General features: G+C 36.7%; 1 protein-coding gene across 1 annotated transcript in view; it reads left to right on the top strand.

Moving 5' to 3' along the window:
- Nucleotides 1-18932, top strand: part of LOC130100351 (polyamine-modulated factor 1-binding protein 1) — a 239432-nt gene that overhangs the window by 174721 nt on the left and 45779 nt on the right. Inside the window, exons 9-13 of the mRNA XM_056265779.1 lie at nucleotides 568-657; nucleotides 2135-2191; nucleotides 6073-6303; nucleotides 17343-17498; nucleotides 17574-17657. Coding sequence (XP_056121754.1) covers nucleotides 568-657; nucleotides 2135-2191; nucleotides 6073-6303; nucleotides 17343-17498; nucleotides 17574-17657 — 618 coding nt within the window. The remainder of the gene's footprint in view (nucleotides 1-567; nucleotides 658-2134; nucleotides 2192-6072; nucleotides 6304-17342; nucleotides 17499-17573; nucleotides 17658-18932) is intronic.

Genomic DNA, 18932 nt, shown 5'->3' on the forward strand with positions numbered 1-18932 from the left:
CTGCTTCTTAGTCTGCGCCCCCCCCCCCCCCTCCCAAAACGTCGAGCCGTTGATAATGATAAACACACAAACAGGCCGCGGCGGCTACGTCCATGCCTGTACGACACTCCATCTGAATTGCATATCCGCCCTGCCGCTGAGATTGTCATAAGCCGTATTAAGAAAAATGGTCACGCAGTTTGACACAAATTGGAAAATGACATTTGGAAAGCGCCGCTGCCGTGGAAATTAGAGATATTAAAATTATAAATCAATGTCTGGGTAGAAGGAACGGATGGGGGGCCGGGGGTTAAAGGTCCCATCATGACTAGGGGCTAATCTAAATCCACCCGGGCTTTGATTGTTCATCCACTGTCCACTCGTAAAGAAAGGAAGGGAGGATATTGTTTCTTTCCTATGGAGTCAAGTCAGCTTATTTAGCGGCTCCAACACCACAACCTGCTAATGGATCATCTCAAAGGTGTGATATGCATTATGCAAAGGCATCCACTTGACACTTTTAACGAAGTCTTTCCTCCCTGTGCGTCTCACCTTCAGTTGCTTTTCTTCGTGTGTGTGTGTGTGTAGGAAGAGGAGCATCGGCTGAAAGTGCTGCAGATTGATGAACTCCAAAGAGAGGTTGACAAGACACTGGCACTGCTTGAAAAGGAGAGAGAGGTCAGCAAACCCCTTCTTAATAGCCGTAAGAAACGTAAGCATGTTCCTCCCATCGCCGTGTACTTGCAGTTCATACTTCTTTCTTTGGTATTTTTATTTCTTTTTTTCAAAGTAAAAGGGTCCCAGAAGGTTGGGCCTGCTGGGTCTCTGAAATCCTTGAGACTCTTGCTGTGCCCTCGTACCCTTGATAGAACAGTTCGCCACATTGACACGTTGCTTTATTAGCCGTGTTCTCCACCTGTGCTCGCCTGAGCTCTGAACATCTGCTGCTTGGTTACGTTGGTTGTTAATACACTGGTTGAGAGGAAGCTCAGGGATCATACTTTGTTGTCTGATTTCTCAGTTTCACCTTCAAACCTAAGATTGACTGTTTTTATGCTACAAGTATTCTGAACACTGGAACTCAATGCCATTTCAAGCACCTGTTGAGAGCTTTCGCTCTCCGTTTGCTTTCAGTAACGTCTAGAATCGATCAAGACTATCTCAGGTCTGAAGTTGTCTTTCTCTCATAGTCAAATTATATTGAAAGAAAAGATCAAATTTAGTAATGATGTAAGTATTTAATTTGATTAGGATTCTTTGCACAATGATGTAATCCATCATGTAATCGGATTTAAAAAAAATATGTAATTAATAAATCGTATATGTATCTATTATTATTAAATATGCTACTTTATAATTATAACATATGCTGAAGGCACAAATTTAGCTGTAGGGACGATGTACATTGTTGTGGAATATTGACAACAAATGAAACACCAGATTGTACATTCATAAAATTTTTATTTTTTGGGATGTTTTGCTTGTCTAAATATTTAATTGACAAAATTATTAATATTTAATAATCATTAATAATTATTTATTTTTGTGTATTTCAAGGCTTGTTTTCTCTTTTTGTGTTTTTTTTTGTTTTGTTATTGTTTCACTTTGCTTCGTTTTTTTTATTTTTTTTTTATCCTCTCTTCTATGACTAACAATTGTCATCTCCTGTCAACATTAATTTATGGTAGCTTTCCAGTATGTTGTGTTTTGTTTTTAGTTCAGTTTATTGTGTAGCCTATAATGATGGCCTTCCATTTTGTCACATTCTAATGCTTCATTGTGTATCTTTGTTGGATACAACATGAAAACTTTTAACTAATCAACACAGGATATGCACTATGCACAGTTTTATTAAAAAATGGCCAGAAAATAAATGTGAAATGTGTTCAGCACTTGTTTAACACTCACGCCTTGTCTGAGACCTTGCGTGAGTTTTTCCCTTCAAAAGAAGAACGATAGTGGAGACGATACAACAAAAAGCCATTGTTGCATTCTCCTGCAGTGTACCTAAACAGCAGAGGTCAGATAGATCATCTTCTCTTGGACACACTCTGAAGGACTGTGCGTTTTCTTTACTTTCTTTTACTGTTGTTTTTTCGCATTCATCCCTCAGCACCTCTCTGTTCTCTTCATCTCTCCCTCTCTCTTGCTGCAGGATTGTGTAAAGGCCGAGGAGCTGAAACGACTGAGAGAAGATCAACTCAAGGACAAGGTCTCTCAACAATCCACTGCCTATTAGCTTCTAAGCAATGTCTTCCTCACCGCAGTTAAGTGCCAGTCATAACCTTGCCATAATTTGAATTAGAGCTGCGACAGCACGTGTTTTTAACACAGAGACCCCACACACACGCCTACACAATCGCCAGTGATGGCTCCGCTCAAAAAAAACGTCTAATATTATGACTGGCCCTAAAATGAGATGTAATATTAATGTGCTGCAGAGGCCAGATCTCAGCATCAGGAGGTACAGTTAACGCCAGTCATGCTCAACAGGCCACTATTGAAAAGATGCTCTGATAAAAACTGACGTGCAAAACGACACATTTTCCAAGTTAAAACCATAATATGTCATTTTTTTCGTGGCTAGGGGTCGCTAACCTCTTACAATAACAAAGGCGTAGGTTGATGACGCACAAGCGGAATCATGGAACTTGTCGTCATGCCGAAGGATCTAATAATGTTTAAATAATAATGTAAAAATCATCTAATAATGTAAACATGAATACATTGATGTTTTTAACATGACTGTGGTATGAAGCAGGGCGCGATTGCTAATGAGAGACAGATATCAGCGCCACACACGTGTCCCGCAGATATAAAGGAATAAGGACAGTTCATTCTACCAAACTACCTGCAAGTGCTGAATTAATACTGAAAGTTATAATGTTATTCTATGTGTTAGTTTGTTGCCTAAATGAGACTAGCAGTAAGCTAGATCAACATTAGAATAACATACTGATCATATTCTAACATTTAATCATGTTGAGCTATATAACATTGATTAGTTGTATGTACATTAGCTCACCTGTCTAATAAAGTACATATAAGAGTGGCGTCTCTTTGTAACGGACGTGGAGTTCTCGGCATCTCGAAAACGCCATGCTGATATTGATCCTCGTTTTAGTTCTCCTTTTGTCCCAAAGTCTGATGGCCTTGGTCCATAATGTTTGAACGAAACCACAACAGCGTGAGCGTGCCGCTAGACGTAACGCAGTTGTCCACGTCTGTCGCCATGGTTACTATGGCAGTACGAGTGGAAACCAGGGATAACGCGGATATTACGCCATTGACAGGCAACAAATGAACGGAGTCAATTTAAAATTGGAATTTCTCTGAAATGAAAAATCTTTGGGAACTTTTGGGATATTGTAAGTACACACCTGCAGGAAATATATCACACTGTGCAAGTGATTTTTGGATATTTTATTACAAAAATCTTACATATTGTAGCTTTAATAGAGGTTTTCAAACTTGTTGATACCCCGTAACCCCAAATATAATGATTCTCTTACGAGGACCCCCTTCCTAAAATATCAAGGAAACTATATATTTTATATATATATATATATTTTATATATTAACGACATATTTTATACCATATAACTATATATTTTATATTATAACTATATATTTTAATTTGATATACTATATGTATAATTTATTAATTTATTTTGCAGCGTTACATGTGACAAGTAGTTACTATAATTTATAATCCTAAACCAGACCCTAATCCTAACCCTATAGTAAGTACATGTAGTTAATCAACTTTACTACCTTAAAATAAAGTGTTACCATAATTTTTTTTATAAATGTACTTTTTACCCGTTTAATATACAACCCCAAAAATAAACTATAGCTGTCAATAAAATAAAATAAGTATGATTTATCTCATAATTTCTGACCAGTCTTCAGAAAGAAGAATGAATAAAATAATATTTAATTTGGAATATTGAATTTATGTATTTATATGTGGATGCCCCTTAACAACCTTTTCAACCTTTACCTTGACACCAGTTTGAAAATTCATGAAGTTGTAATAATAATAATAAAAATGATTTTTACACAATTTTTTCTGAACTTTTCCACTGATCCCTTTGCGGTCCTCTGAGGGTCCCTGTACTCAATTTGAACTAGTCAACTAATCCGGTCTTAAGTAAGCACTATAAACTAGCCGACCTCACTAACTGACTAGTTGGTTGTTGGAAGACTAGTTGTCCATTCTAATCCATCCTTTCCCTGAAGGGTGAAGTGCACAGAGGAAGTGTTAAGGTTGTTTTTCCACCTGTGCACAGTTGAGCGCACAAGCCTTTGACCTTGACCTTTGACCTATTGACCTTGAGTGCAGATGGACGCGTTTGGTCCACCTTTCTTTTCAAGCGCTCAATTTACTTGCACATGTGTATTATTTTCCACACACAAGTCCGTACAGACGCAGACACAAAATTGGACTGCATGCGGATGGTGTGTGTGGACATCAGTGGACTGTGCCGATGGCGGAAAGTATGTCTGTGAGACGAGGACAAGGGAAGCATACTTTTGGCCTTAGGTAGGCTGTACCCGTGTAAGCGTGAGGAGGGTAACCTGAGGGGAGCGCTCAGTCTTTCTTGTTTTTACACTTTGGCCTCCATGCGCTTTGGGACCTCAGTAAAACAGCTGCTTCAAAGTGCGACCAGCCGCCACTTACTGCTGCGATTTCCTCCGCTCCTCGGACAAGATTACTTTCCAAACACAACGCAGACAGCTTGATTAATAGAGGGGTCCGCCGAGGTGCCCGCCGCAGTATATTTTCACACTTACTTACGCTCATTTCATTCGCGTAGACTTTCATGCGCTGATCCTTTCACCGCAGGAGTCCGTCGGTTCATAAAATACATACGGGCCTTTGAGGCTGTCTGTGAAGACTCGTTAAAGATTCTAGATGTGTTTGAGAGCTGATGGACAAGGTCACTTCTCATCTGTGTGTGGACGTCAGTCACGTAGTGATGCAGCATTCATTAAAAGGTTTATGTAAATGTAGAACTTCTTACTGAGGATTCTGTATATTTGGAGCTGGAGCTGTGATGTACATACTGTATGTGGTCTCAGCTGTCTTAAACTCTTCTGCTCAGTGTATTGGCCTTTTTGCTACTTTTATTTGTACGGACAGTGAGAGATAGGACAGGAAATTATGGCAAAGATGAATGATATCTGGAAATGTTGTAAGCCAGATTCAAATTTGGTTTGCCCACATGAACACAATGGATCAATGTGTCAACACAGGGCCAAAGCTCCAACAGAGTAGATGTGTGGGTTTTTTTTTTAAATCCACTCTGTCATGGAAATGTATTGGTCAAAACATATGGAAACCCTGTATAATTTAAAACCTAACAAACTTGAAACTTGAAAATCCTGATAGCTTGTAATGTAACTCAATGACATCTTTTTAACAGTATATCAGATTACTTACAGTACATAAAATGCATAGTTGTCACTCTATATCTTCCGATAGTACGTCTTAAATGCTTATTTTTCTGATCAAAGCTCTGTAGTTTTAAAACAATAATGCAGTGCGATACAATGAGGATTGAGACATGAACAAATAAACGTTCCTCAAAATCCTTATGAATCATATTTGATACTCATATTTTAACATGATTTTACTAAAAAAAATGATGTATGGATAATCAAGCAAACCTAAGTAGCTTCTGTTCAGAAAGTGTTCATTATGAAATAGCAATATAAAAGTTATTCTTACATTTACTTTATAAAAATCAGTAAAGATTTCACAGCAAAAAGACATGAACCACGACCTGAAGGTGGACCGCTTTAGAGTGATACTAAAATACCTTTTAGTTACTAAAAAAGTTTAAGCTATCAATCTGAAAACGAAGGGATGTAGTAGATTGTGTACAACAGGTTTTTCAGCAAAGTTTTTATCATATTGATAATTTAGTAGATTTTGAAAGATGCATACAGTAGGCTTCATAGGAGTAAAGTAATTGGTACTCGGTTTGATATTTTTGTATCTAGTCCGATGACATTCATGCATTTTCCAAATAGGATTTGCTGCCACTGTACATGCATGTATAAAGCTTCCTGTACATGTGTGTGTAGGTCAGGCATCAGGAAGAGCTGACTGCAGAGTTGCAGAGAGGATTTGACCAGAAGGAGAAAGAGCTGAAGGAATGGAAAGAGCGATGGCACTCCGTCTCAGAGAGTCTCCGGCACGCACACACACAGCTCCAGCAGACCCAGGACAGCCGAGAACGGGCCGTCAGCAGCCTGAAACCACAGCAGGAGAAGACCTGCAGTCTGCAGGGTGATGTGGACACACTCCATATAGCGGTGAGGGCAGGGGAACGACACACGAGGGGGGAAACAGAGAGTAGATTTAACGGATAAAGGTCAAGGTCAAAAAAGTCATTAAATTCACATATTTAACGGTAGGACTTTATGCATGTGTGATCAGTTTGAAATCATACAAACAGAATGAAGCAGTTATAATTTCAATAAAGGCATTCATGGCATTTTAGAAATAATAATAAGGGCGTTACACATTTGATCAATATACATGCTTTAACCTGTTAACTTTTTACAGTCTACTCAAAATACAAAATTTAGAGAGGAAAATGTAGAAGAGGAGTGAGATTTTAGATGTAAAGCTGAGGATGGAGGCAGGTGAAGAGCTGTGATGGAGACCAGAGGAAAGACTGGAGGAAATAAATGAGAAAGAACGGGTGGATGGCTAGAGGTCGCCTGACTGTGACCCCGTGACCTCTCCTCATTCACACATCCACACACTGGGGACAAATTAAGCTCAGCTCCAATCGGTGGACCACTTTAAAACATGCTTAATGTGCACCTAGACAATAGTTTAGTTCCAATCTTTAACAGGCGGAAGGAACAGAAAAAATGCAGTTTATTAATGATGGCCAGTAAGTCAGTTTGCTAACATTCACAGGACAAAGGATTTGGTTGCATACTTTTTTTTTTTTTTTCGCTGGGTAACACTTTATTCTGATAATCCACTTTAGACATTCCACTAACAATAATAAGTAACTTTGCAACTAAATGTCAACTAAATCTCATTAATTTACAACTACAAGTCAACCAACTCTCTTTAATTTGCAACTACAAGGCAACTAACTCTCATTAGAGTTTTAGTAAATTGTTAGGTTAGGGATTTGGTTAGTAGAATTACTTGACATGTACTTGCAAAGTTACTTATAGTCTGTAGAATGTCTGTAGAAAGTGTTACCAAAAGCTGTATTTTCTAAGTTTAGTTTCAAGTATATTTATATTTAGATTAAAGAGTCCTTAATGTCAGCATGACATGTAAATTAATCCAATCTATTTTCTAAATGCATGTTATTGACCTTACTGTTAACGATTCATCCTATTTTTATTTATTTTTTTTACCATAATTTTGAATCAAAATGTCATAACTGGATCTTTCATAGCCTGGTTAAAACCAGACCATTCTCAGTTGTAACTGAGTTATGGTCTGGCAAAGCGTCATAGACAAATCATTTCCAGAGGGGCGTCACCAACGGACGTCGCGGATAGACCTAAAACCAATCAGAGCGATGAAGGAGATGACGTATGCAGAGCGGCGGAGACACATCTCCGAGTGTTGTTGTTTGTTCGGTTTTTAACAAAAAGGAAACATTCAAATCGCTTAAAACAGACGCGATAGCTGATTCGAACGAGTGATGTTCGACGGCGGCATCCATCTTTGTAATGTAGGCTACAAAATCTGCTTCAAAATCCCAGCGCTGTCGTCATCGTGTAAAGCCCGCCCCAACGTTTCTGATTGGTGCCTCGATTTGACGGATTGGAAATGGGCTTGAATGTGCTCTTTCCCAGACTAACTTTCAGAGCAAATCTAAATTTGCCGGAAGTTGTCTGGGTTTTCCGAGGCTATATCTTTCAGTTAAATGACAGACTTCTCTCTTGTGACTCTCTCTCAGACTTCTCCAATCATCATGTCATCTTAAACCCCGCCCCTTTCTTACAATCTGCAGTAAATTCGCATGCAGATCTGCCTCCATCCAATCAAAAACTGATGAATTAAATGAAGTCACCACCCTGTATAATCTGTTTCTGATGTCAAATATTTTTTGCGTCCATAATAATATTGTCCTTGTGCAATAGTTAAACTCAGGGAATTCACTCATTACTTAAGATTATACCCTTCACACGACCCCAAATACCAACCAGACTCACCACAAATCCTGACAAAACGCTCCAAGGACCCCTGCTGCTTGAATTTGTGTCGTGTCTTCCTTCATGATTACTGTAGGCAATATGTTTAGATGCTCTATTCACTGCTTTATATCCTGCATACACTCACAGAAATGCACTAAAATCATATTTTATTTGAAGTTGGATCATTCTGTTTGGAAAAAAGGGGGGAATGGTACTTTAGCAGATAATTATGTGTAATCCACAATCATTTCCAATAATAACAGACAAAGTGGTTTGAGCCCAGGTTATCCAATTTGCCATTTAATGTGAGAAAGGCTGTTGCTCGCTCCCTAAAAATTGAACCATTTCCTTAAATCGTCAATTTGCCCTGCATCCAGAATGCATGGAGGGCAGAAAGAATGGAACATTATATTCCAGTACTGTCCTCATATAGAAACGGAAGATGATTTTTTTTCTCTTTCTTTGTTTTGAACCCTGCTGTTTTTAATTGAAGCCTGTTCTGGGTCTTTTAGCATGGTCAGCATGAGGACAAACTGGAAGCTTTGAGCCAGGAAACAGAATTCTTGAGAGATACTTTAACTCTCTTATGCTCATTGAGGTTGCATTTATTTAATCCAAAATCAAGTAAAAACATTAACATTGTGAAATATCATTAAAATTTAATAGAACAGTTTTCTATTTTAATATATCTTAATATGTAATTTATTTCTGAACACACACACACGCACGCACACACACACACACACACACACACACACACACACACACACACACACACACACACACACACACACACACACACACACACACATGTCTGGTTTACTATCTTTGTGAGGACTCTCCATAGACGTATTGGTTTTTATACTGTACAAACTGTATCCCCTTACACTGCCCCCATCCCTAAACCTACCCATCACAGGAAACATCATTCTGTATGATTTATAAGCGTGTTTACCCATGGGGACCTCAATTTAGGTCCCCACAGTGACACGAGTCCCCATGAGTCTGTGTTCATTCAGGTTTAAGTCCCCACCGGGATAGAAAAACATGTACACACACACACACACATATATACACTCACCTAAAGGATTATTAGGAACACCATACTAATACTGTGTTTGACCCCCTTCCGCCTTCAGAACTGCCTTAATTCTACGTGGCATTGATTCAACAAGGTGCTGAAAGCATTCTTTAGAAATGTTGGCCCATATTGATAGGATAGCATCTTGCAGTTGATGGAGATTTGTGGGATGCACATCTAGGGCACGAAGCTCCCGTTCCACCACATCCCAAAGATGCTCTATTGGGTTGAGATCTGGTGACTGTGGGGGCCATTTTAGTACAGTGAACTCATTGTCATGTTCAAGAAACCAATTTGAAATGATTCGAGCTTTGTGACATGGTGCATTATCCTGCTGGAAGTAGCCATCAGAGGATGGGTACATGGTGGCCATAAAGGGATGGATATGGTCAGAAACAATGCTCAGGTAGGCCGTGGCATTTAAACGATGCCCAGTTGGTACTAAGGAGCCTAAAATGTGCCAAGAAAACATCCCCCACACCATTACACCACCACCACCAGCCTGCACAGTGGTAACAAGGCATGATGGATCCATGTTCTCATTCTGTTTACGCCAAATTCTGACTCTGCCATCTGAATGTCTCAACAGAAATCGAGACTCATCAGACCAGGTCTGGCAGCAACAACCACGCCACGCTCAAAATGGCTTAAATCACCTTGCTTTCCCATTCTGACATTCAGTTTGGAGTTCAGGAGATTGTCTTGACCAGGACCACACCCCTAAATGCATTGAAGCAACTGCCATGTGATTGGTTGATTAGATAATTGCATTGAGAAATTGAACAGGTGTTCCTAATAATCCGTTAGGTGAGTGTATATATATATATATATATATATATATATATATATATATATATATATATATATATAACACACATCAAATTATAATATTACATATTATACATATTATTTCTGAACACACACACACACACACACACATACATATATATATGCATGCATGCATGCATGCATGCACAAATTTGAGGTGAAATAGAATATTTTATTTTCATGCATATTCATCATTAAATTAATTATTATACATTCCTCACTAGGCACTTCACTAGTTTTATCTTTAAGTACCTTTTCACAAGCGTGTAGGAATCTGAAAATTGTTGAGGGCCAACTAATCATCTTAGCTCATGAATATGACACGCATGACAGTTGCCCATTAGTCGTACCTGATTTGCTGCCAGGCAGACATTGGTAAATAGATGCTAACCGTAGCCACTTTCCACCAGAGGAGGCCTTTGCAATTCAGACGCCCATTTCAAACAAACAGTTTCAAACAAACAATGTATGCAATGCGACTGTGATTACTTTATCTCTGTTATTGTTAACTCTTATTTCACTCTTAATATTCTATTCATAAACCTATTCATCTTCCACTATCCACGCATTACAATCCCGACCGAAAACAAAATCAACATTCAATCTTCGTCACTCTCTCAGCCCCTCAGCGATCTCATAACGTCTTGTTCAATTGACATTTAAGGATGTGCGGACAATATTCATTGAAGCATGGTGGACCTCAGGTATGATTTTATCAATCGCAGGTGCGAGATATAAATATATAAAATTAAACTATTGGAAAAAAGTCTTAAACAGTGAGTCATTCGTTCATTAATTCAGTCAAACGATTCCATCAAAACGCACAATGGTTCTACTGTGCATTTGTTGCAAAATAGAGCAAAAACAGGTTCTAAGTCTAAAATGAAAGTCACCCTAACATAAACTACTTGTTTATTGAACTGTTGTATAAAATCAACACCATCACATTGGCAATCATGCTGATATTGGGGAAAGCGGCACTCTATATCCTGATACAAATATTAAAAACAAGAACTCAAATAGGGACATTTTTGCCTCATATATCTTGATTTTTGAGGGGCATTTTTATTCATTTTGGTGGCATTTTTGCACCAGGGGCATTTCCGTGATGGCAGGGGCCAGGGCTCTTCTGTTGCGAGGCCCGTTTCAAGTGAAATATAGCAAAAACCGCTACGCTTACCACTTTGCTAATGTTTGACAGCAGCTAGTCTTGCATACCCACACAACGCATCTACACTTACTTCTGATTTCTCTCAACATGGGAATAGGAGAGCTGTCAGTCAATTAATGGGAACACAAAGTAACTTGCATTACTTATTTAACCCTTGTGCACTGTAAAAAATCCAACTTGCAAATTGTTAACTCAGTTTAAAATTGTAAGTTGAGTGGGCAAATTTTTGACTGCAATGTTGAGTTTACTTATAAAAACGTTTTAACTGCAAGTGCACTAGTATTTTGTCCAATGAACACAAACAATTAAGTTGAGAAAACTTAATATTTTGATCTATAATTTCGACCGTTTAACTTCCTGTTGTTGCGCATGCGCGGTCTGTCGTCGCGGTAACTTGCACGGGGTTTCCCTCTTCAATCACGCTGACGAGGGGACTCGGGAGTGGATTTCGTCTGTTAAGAGGTAAGTTTTCTTTTATGGTTGAAATTAAGATAAATAAACTGTAACGTTAAGTTACTCCTAAACTATAAAGTGCAATTTTATGTTCCTGAAAAATAACTCATTCTATAGCACGTTAACGTTATATATTCAAACAAGCTCAGACAGTGATAGCAATCTTTATAGCTCAGCTGCTAACATTTGGAGGTCATAAAAAATACACGGTTAGAGTGCGTCGATTAAAACAATAACATGTTATAGAAGTGGATTTTGTGTTGTATAGATAGTGTTAATTTTGTTAATGGTCGTTCTGTTTACTGTAGGCCTATTGTGCTGTAAGTTATACACGACCAAGTGTTAAGGACGTGTGATTGAACCGTGATAACGTTATATGTTTGATTTAACGTTAGTCTAGTCAGTAGTCATCTCCATAAAACGTTAGCTGCTACTGTTCCACGTTCTGTTCCTTTGTTTTAAAGTGGCGCGCTTTTCAGCTCTCCTTAAAGCTACAATATGTAACGTTAACTTTTTTTGTGTGTTAAATTTTTATCAAATGAGCGAGTAACGTTACATCATGAATTTATTTTTCAAACCGCTTTTTTTGTGTGTGTGAAACGGGCGTCACTCGTCAGACATAAATGGAGAGAAGTAGCTCCGGCTACAATGTTCTTCCACAAGAGCATGCAGTTCTGGTTAACTGCTTGAACGCCAAAAGATGCAGACATTAGCTTTAATGTCCAAATGATTCAAATCATGTAACTTGACTGTAGCAGCAATCTAATATATGTTTTGTTGTCTGTCAGTAATGTTATGAAGCAGCTGAATTTTTATTTTGGATATTATTTCATTTTTATTAACGTAGCATGTGTGTGGTATATGGTAACACTTTAGATTAAGTTCTCATTCGTTAACATTAGTAAATGTATGAATTAAGAATGAGCTATTCATTTTTTACAGCGTTTATTTATCTTTAATAATAGTTAACAAAAAACAGTTGTTCATTGTTTTTTCGTTTTAGTTTACAGTGCATTAATGTTAACAAATAAAACTTTTGACTGTAATAATGTATTAGTAAATGTTGAAATTAACACTAAGATTAATAAATGCTGTACAAGTATTGTTCATTCTTAGTTAATTACCTTTAATATTAATTTTGTAGAAATGTAACATTGCACATCTTTAACATTTTTATTTTTTTTATTTTTTTATAGGTTTGGAATGCAGTGTAAGTTTAGCAAATTTGCCCACAGTAGCAGAGAGGTCCTTTTGAAACACTACAGATTTCACCATTATCAAGGGCGATCCTGGCAGCATCCTTGCTTGTATACTGACTTCATCTGCACTTTCAAAACTCTAGGTGCGTTAAAATCACATTTGACAAGAGCATACAAACAGACTATTGCAGTTACAGAGCACTTTAATTTTTCGTCTGAGTTATGTGATTTTAAAGATGTTTGTCAGCCATCTCAGTTTTTAAACCATATCAGAAATCATTTGAAGAAACATGACACAGTCAAATTGAAGAAGAAACATCTCAACATGGCATTTGTTGACTCAAAAATGGAACTGACATTCCCACTGACAAGAAAGGAAATAGTCAACTAAGAACCTCTTGTGGCTGATGTCCTAAACGAATGGCCAGCATTGTTTACGTTGTGTAGACTTTATTCTTACTGTTAACTATTTTTTTTAAAGGTATCTGCGGAGTTTTACCGGATTACTCACACCAACCTGAAGAGCACCTTTTTCTCATCTTTGGATGAATATGCATCACCGATGATCAAGCTGTACAGAGCCCGTGGTGGAGCATATGGAGAGGAAATGAAAACCCTCCTGGACCAACTTGATAATCAAGTATTTACCAAATCTCTCTCAAAGATCTCTGGTTAAAGTGAACTACTATGATATTTTTGGATTTTACCCCTTTTTTAGTGTGAAATGTAGGTATTTGTGCATGCAATCGATCTGCAAAGTTCACATCAAAGTTAAATGATCTCTCGAAAAGAAAACGGCTGCCTGTAACACTTCATTTGTAGCGTTATTTCTGCTTCTGGTTGGATATAACTTGTTCTGTATTTGTTTTTCTGTCTTTCAGACATCTGATGTCTTTGCTCATAGAAAGGCTACAGCTCTCAAAGGGCTCCCGGTGTTTATGAGGGAAAAGTCAGGAAACTTTCTGAGGACTTGCCTGGTAAGAAGATGCGTATCAGCACATATACTCATACCTGAGATCCTTCCCCAAATCCTGTCAGGAGATAACAGTTTTGTCTGTTATCCAAAACACATCAACTAACTGTTCTATCAGACAAGAGGCAAGGGGAAAGAGTAGAAAGTAGGAGACAAAGTGATGGTAAAAAATAGTTTATTTAATAATCGGTAACGCTTAACAAAAAGGTTTAATTTGCAAACATTAATGTATAAACTAACATGAACTAACCATAAACCATACATTTGTTACTCTATTTGTTAATCGTTTTAATGTTAGTTAATTAAAATACAACTGTTCATTGTTTGTTCATGTTAGCTCACAGTGCATTAACTAATGTTTACAAATACAACTTTTGGTTTTAATAATGTATTAGAAAATGTATGAATAAATGCTGTAGAAGTGCAGTTCATTATTAGTTCATGTTAAGTAATGTAGTTAACTAATGAAACCTTATTGTTAAGCGTTACTGAATAATCTTATTGTTTGTTCATGTTAGCTCACAGTGCATTAACTAATGTTTACAAATACAACTTTTGGTTTTAATAATGTATTAGAAAATGTATGAATAAATGCTGTAGAAGTGCAGTTCATTATTAGTTCATGTTAAGTAATGTAGTTAACTAATGAAACCTTATTGTTAAGCGTTACTGAATAATCTTATTGTTTGTTCATGTTAGCTCACAGTGCATTAACTAATGTTTACAAATACAACTTTTGGTTTTAATAATGTATTAGAAAATGTATGAATAAATGCTGTAGAAGTGCAGTTCATTATTAGTTCATGTTAAGTAATGTAGTTAACTAATGAAACCTTATTGTTAAGCGTTACTGAATAATCTTATTTGACTTTTTCTCAGTGATCAGTCTGATTTCACCTGGTAGCACAAATGTGTTATGCCAAAGCGAACACAATGGAATATTACTATTTCGCAATATTGTGACATTGAAAAACTTGATATTGAGACATTCCCTTTGATCTTCAACCTGTGAAAACAATAGAGGACACAATCATGAGATTAAAAAAGTGTAGCAATAGTAAAGAATAAATAAGATTAATATAATAAGAAAGAGTGTACAAGAATATGAATACAGCAGATATAAACTAAGATAAATTAAATTTACTCACCCTGTTTTTATGCTGCTTTTTACTCCAGGACACAGAGCCAGAAGACGAATACACAAAGGGGATGAAGATGGGGATCTTAAGCTTTGTCAAAGACAAAGTTGCCACTGTCCATTCCAGCCCAAATGTAAGGTGTTTATCTGTTGTTGCTGAGTTTTAACGTAAGGTCAAATGTTGTTTTAACAGTTTGCTACTTGATTGCTTTAGAAAGTTTGTTGCATGGATGTGCTTAAATGTAAGACAAAATTTTAAAATACCATGCAAGGTGTGTTGTAACTTGTTTATTGCTGCAGCATTTTATGCTTGATACTCTAGCACTTAAAGACAAATGTTGTTACTCAGCACTTTAAAATAATTTGTGTTGTATAATTCCAGCACTAATTCTTTACCTCATGCTGACAGAAAATGTGCCATTTTGCAACAAAAGTTTCAATAAAGATTTTTTGTAATGTTGAAAGTCTTTGCATTGTATTTACAGTAATCCCTGCATTTGGACTCTTATAATGTCATGGCCATATAATAATTTGGGTGAGAAAATAGTACGTAAAAATAGGTTAGAGGAAAATTGAATAAAGTTGAATAAACTTAAAAAAATAAAAAGTTGAGTTAACTTAAAAAAATTCAAAGTTGAGTTAACTTAAAAAAATAAAGCAACCAGCTGCAAAGCTTTTTTGAGTTTACTGAACTTCAGGACCTCTGTAGTTGTGCTTACTCGTTTCTTTGAGTTGGACTGGTAGTTGGATAAACTTCGACCACTGAAGTTGAGTAAACTCAAAAATGCTTTGCAGCTGGTTGCTTTATTTTTTTAAGTTTACTCAACTTTTTATTTTTTACAGTGTGTTATGTTGCGGGTCAATTTGACCCGTTTCGATTTTCTAGTTGTTGGAAATACTGGTTAACCTTTGTTTTTTTTTTTCTTGATATTTTGTGACTTTTTCTCATTTATCATGATGAACATGCATGCAAAGTTTCAACATGCTGATGTGTTTTGATATATACAAACAAAATTACTTACGTTCGTGATGTTCGCGGGTCAATTTGACCCTCATATGCAGCCATTCAAAAGCAACTGTACAGACACAAAATAAAAACATTTATTTTCTGTATGTAAGGGCACTTCAACTCCAGTTCTAACATGCAAGTGTATCTAAAAGTGATCTAACCCTAACCAAACACACTTGAATAAGCTAAAATTGTTTAGAATTATTTGCAAATTACAGATGAAAATCTTTGTCAGACACAGATAGTAAAAGAAGCTCTCATTTCAATATTCAAGATATCTAAAATACCTAGCTTTTAACCAAAACTTTTATGTAGGATTTTCAAAGGCAGCTTCACAGATCCAATAAATAAATTAAAAACGTTTATATGATGTATGATTTTGTTATGTTTGGTTTCTCACTTCCCTGTGAGTGAATAATTAAACTAGAGAACTAGGTCTTTGGAAACTAGGGAAAGTTTTAGGCAACATTATACAGCAACATTTTTTGTTCAGTTACGATGTTCAAAGCATAAAAAGTAAAAAAATAAAATAAATAAAAAAAGTAAAAAAAAAAGTATATGCAAAAAAAGTCAGTATACTGTTTATTTTCCAATTTTGTCAAAAATTGGTTTAAAAAATGGTTTAAAAACATTTTTATAAATCATATTTTCAGATATAATGTTTTTGTAATGTTTGACAAATGTTGATATCAAAAGTTTACAGTTTGTATCTAAATCTTTGTTGTTTTTCATAGTGTGATTTTTGAGGAATTGTATTGAATCCAATTAGGGTCAATTTGACCCGCTCCATAAAGGGTCTACACAGAATTCGAACAGTGCACAAGGGTTAAGATAGTAACTCAGATATGTTGTTGTAAAGGTAAAAGTAATGCATTACTTTACTAGCTACTTGAAAAAAGTTATCTAATTACGTAATTTACTGGACGTGATGTCTGAAGCTGAGACTATAGACAGCTGCTGGTATGGGCTGTTTTCTGAGAGAGAAGGTGCTTAGAAGTTCTTCAATACTTGTTGCCACGAACCTGCCTTTTTTTCCTTTTGCATGTTTTACTTTGAACTAGTTTTATTGACTGTTTATTCAGTCTGCCACTCAATTGGAATAAACAAGTGCAGTGTAATGTGTTGTGCAAGGAAAGCCGCTAGCAGGTCTAGATCAGAGAGAGATCAGAGAGAGCTTAGGACTGATGAGCATCGATACACTACCTGATACTACACCCTCTCCAGCCTCCATGATCTGCACATCAATAAACGCATCCACTGACCAGCATGATGCAACCTGACCTACAATAACATATCTTGCATCTCTGTTCCTATGCACCAACAGCTGGTTGAAGAGGAGTCTATGGTCTCCAGGCTTCATGAAGCAGAGAAGCAGAGGGATCTTCTGGCCTCCAGAATAGCTGAGCTGAACTGTGACATCCAGCATCAGGAGAAAGACTGCGAGTGGCTCATAGAGCAACACAAAGCAGAGCAGGACGAGGTACAACGCACCACATACTTTGGTAAAACTGTGTCTGGTAAGGCTCCTGTCGAGTAAAAGCTGTCTGTGTGGTAGGTGTCCGATAGAGACGAGAAGGTTCTGAGACTGACGGCAGACCTGCGGGCCGCTCAGGAGAGTCTGACCTCTACACACGAAGAGGTGAGGAAAACCTGTCAATCATTTCGTCCGCTCATCTTTTGTCTGTTTTTTAAGGTTTACACATATTTTTAGTGTTAAAAAAAGTCTCTTATGTACGGAGCCCCCCTAGTCCCACTTTGTCAAAAAAAATTATTATAACTATCTCGTGGCCTCAAGATAGTATCTCTATAGATACTGATAGATACTATCTTGAGGCCACGAGATACTATCTTGAGGCCACGAGATACTATCTTGAGGCCACGAGTTACTATCTTGAGGCCACGAGTTACTATCTTGAGGCCATGAGATGGTTATAATAATTTTTTTTGACAAAGTGGGACTAGGGGGGCTCCGTACTTATGCACACTAAAGCTGCATTTATAAATGCGGTAACAAATACAGTGGAAAACATTAATATTGTGAAATATTAGTACAATTTAAAAGAACTGTTTTCTATTTTCATATTTTTTAAATGTAAAGCTGTATTTTCAGCATCATTCCTCCAGTCTTCAGTGTCACATGATCCTTCTGACATCGTTCTAATATGCTGATTTGCTGCTAAAGAAACATGTCTTATTATTAACAGTTGTGCTACTTAATATTTTGTGGAAACCATGATACATTTTTCAGGATTCTTTGATGAATAGACAGTTCAAAAGAACAGCATTTATTTGAAATAGAAATATTTTGTAACATTATTATAAACCTCTTTACTGTCACTTTTTCGATAAATTGTTTGTGTCCTTATTAAAAAATATATATTAAAGTTTTGTTCTAATCTAATTTTCTCAGACAAGTTTTTGCTCTGATAGTAAGCAGATAGCTTGTCTTAACAGGTGGAGCTTAGTGAAGGTTTATTCTTTATTTTTTTTTTTTATTTGTAAAAAAAAATTAACTGTTGGCCATGTTTAAATTATGTGTTACAGATACTGTATATAGAGCCTCGCTTGAATCTTTACTTGGTTCATTACTTAAAATTCTTTACATTTAAGAAGGCTGTAAGAAGTGCTTTTGACCTGAAATCTTTTGATCAAGCTTTCTCACACCAAAAAAGTCATAATCCATGTTGTCACGACCACTTTTGTATCCTCTCTCTGACTCTGAGAATTAAAGGGATAGTTCACTTTGAAATTAATTTTTGATATGTTTTAGCTTACCTCAAGGGCATCCAAGATGTAGGTGTCTTTGTGTCCACGGTATTTTCAATTTTAATATTTTTAGGTCAAACCGTTCTTGTCTGTCAGTCATATTTAATAAAGGTCTATGGTCACCACCTCAAAGAGCATGCACAGAGAA

This window comes from Rhinichthys klamathensis, unplaced genomic scaffold (genome assembly GCF_029890125.1).
Source record: "Rhinichthys klamathensis goyatoka isolate OS25496 unplaced genomic scaffold, OSU_Roscu_1.1 h1tg000240l_1, whole genome shotgun sequence".
Taxonomy (NCBI): domain Eukaryota; kingdom Metazoa; phylum Chordata; class Actinopteri; order Cypriniformes; family Leuciscidae; genus Rhinichthys; species Rhinichthys klamathensis.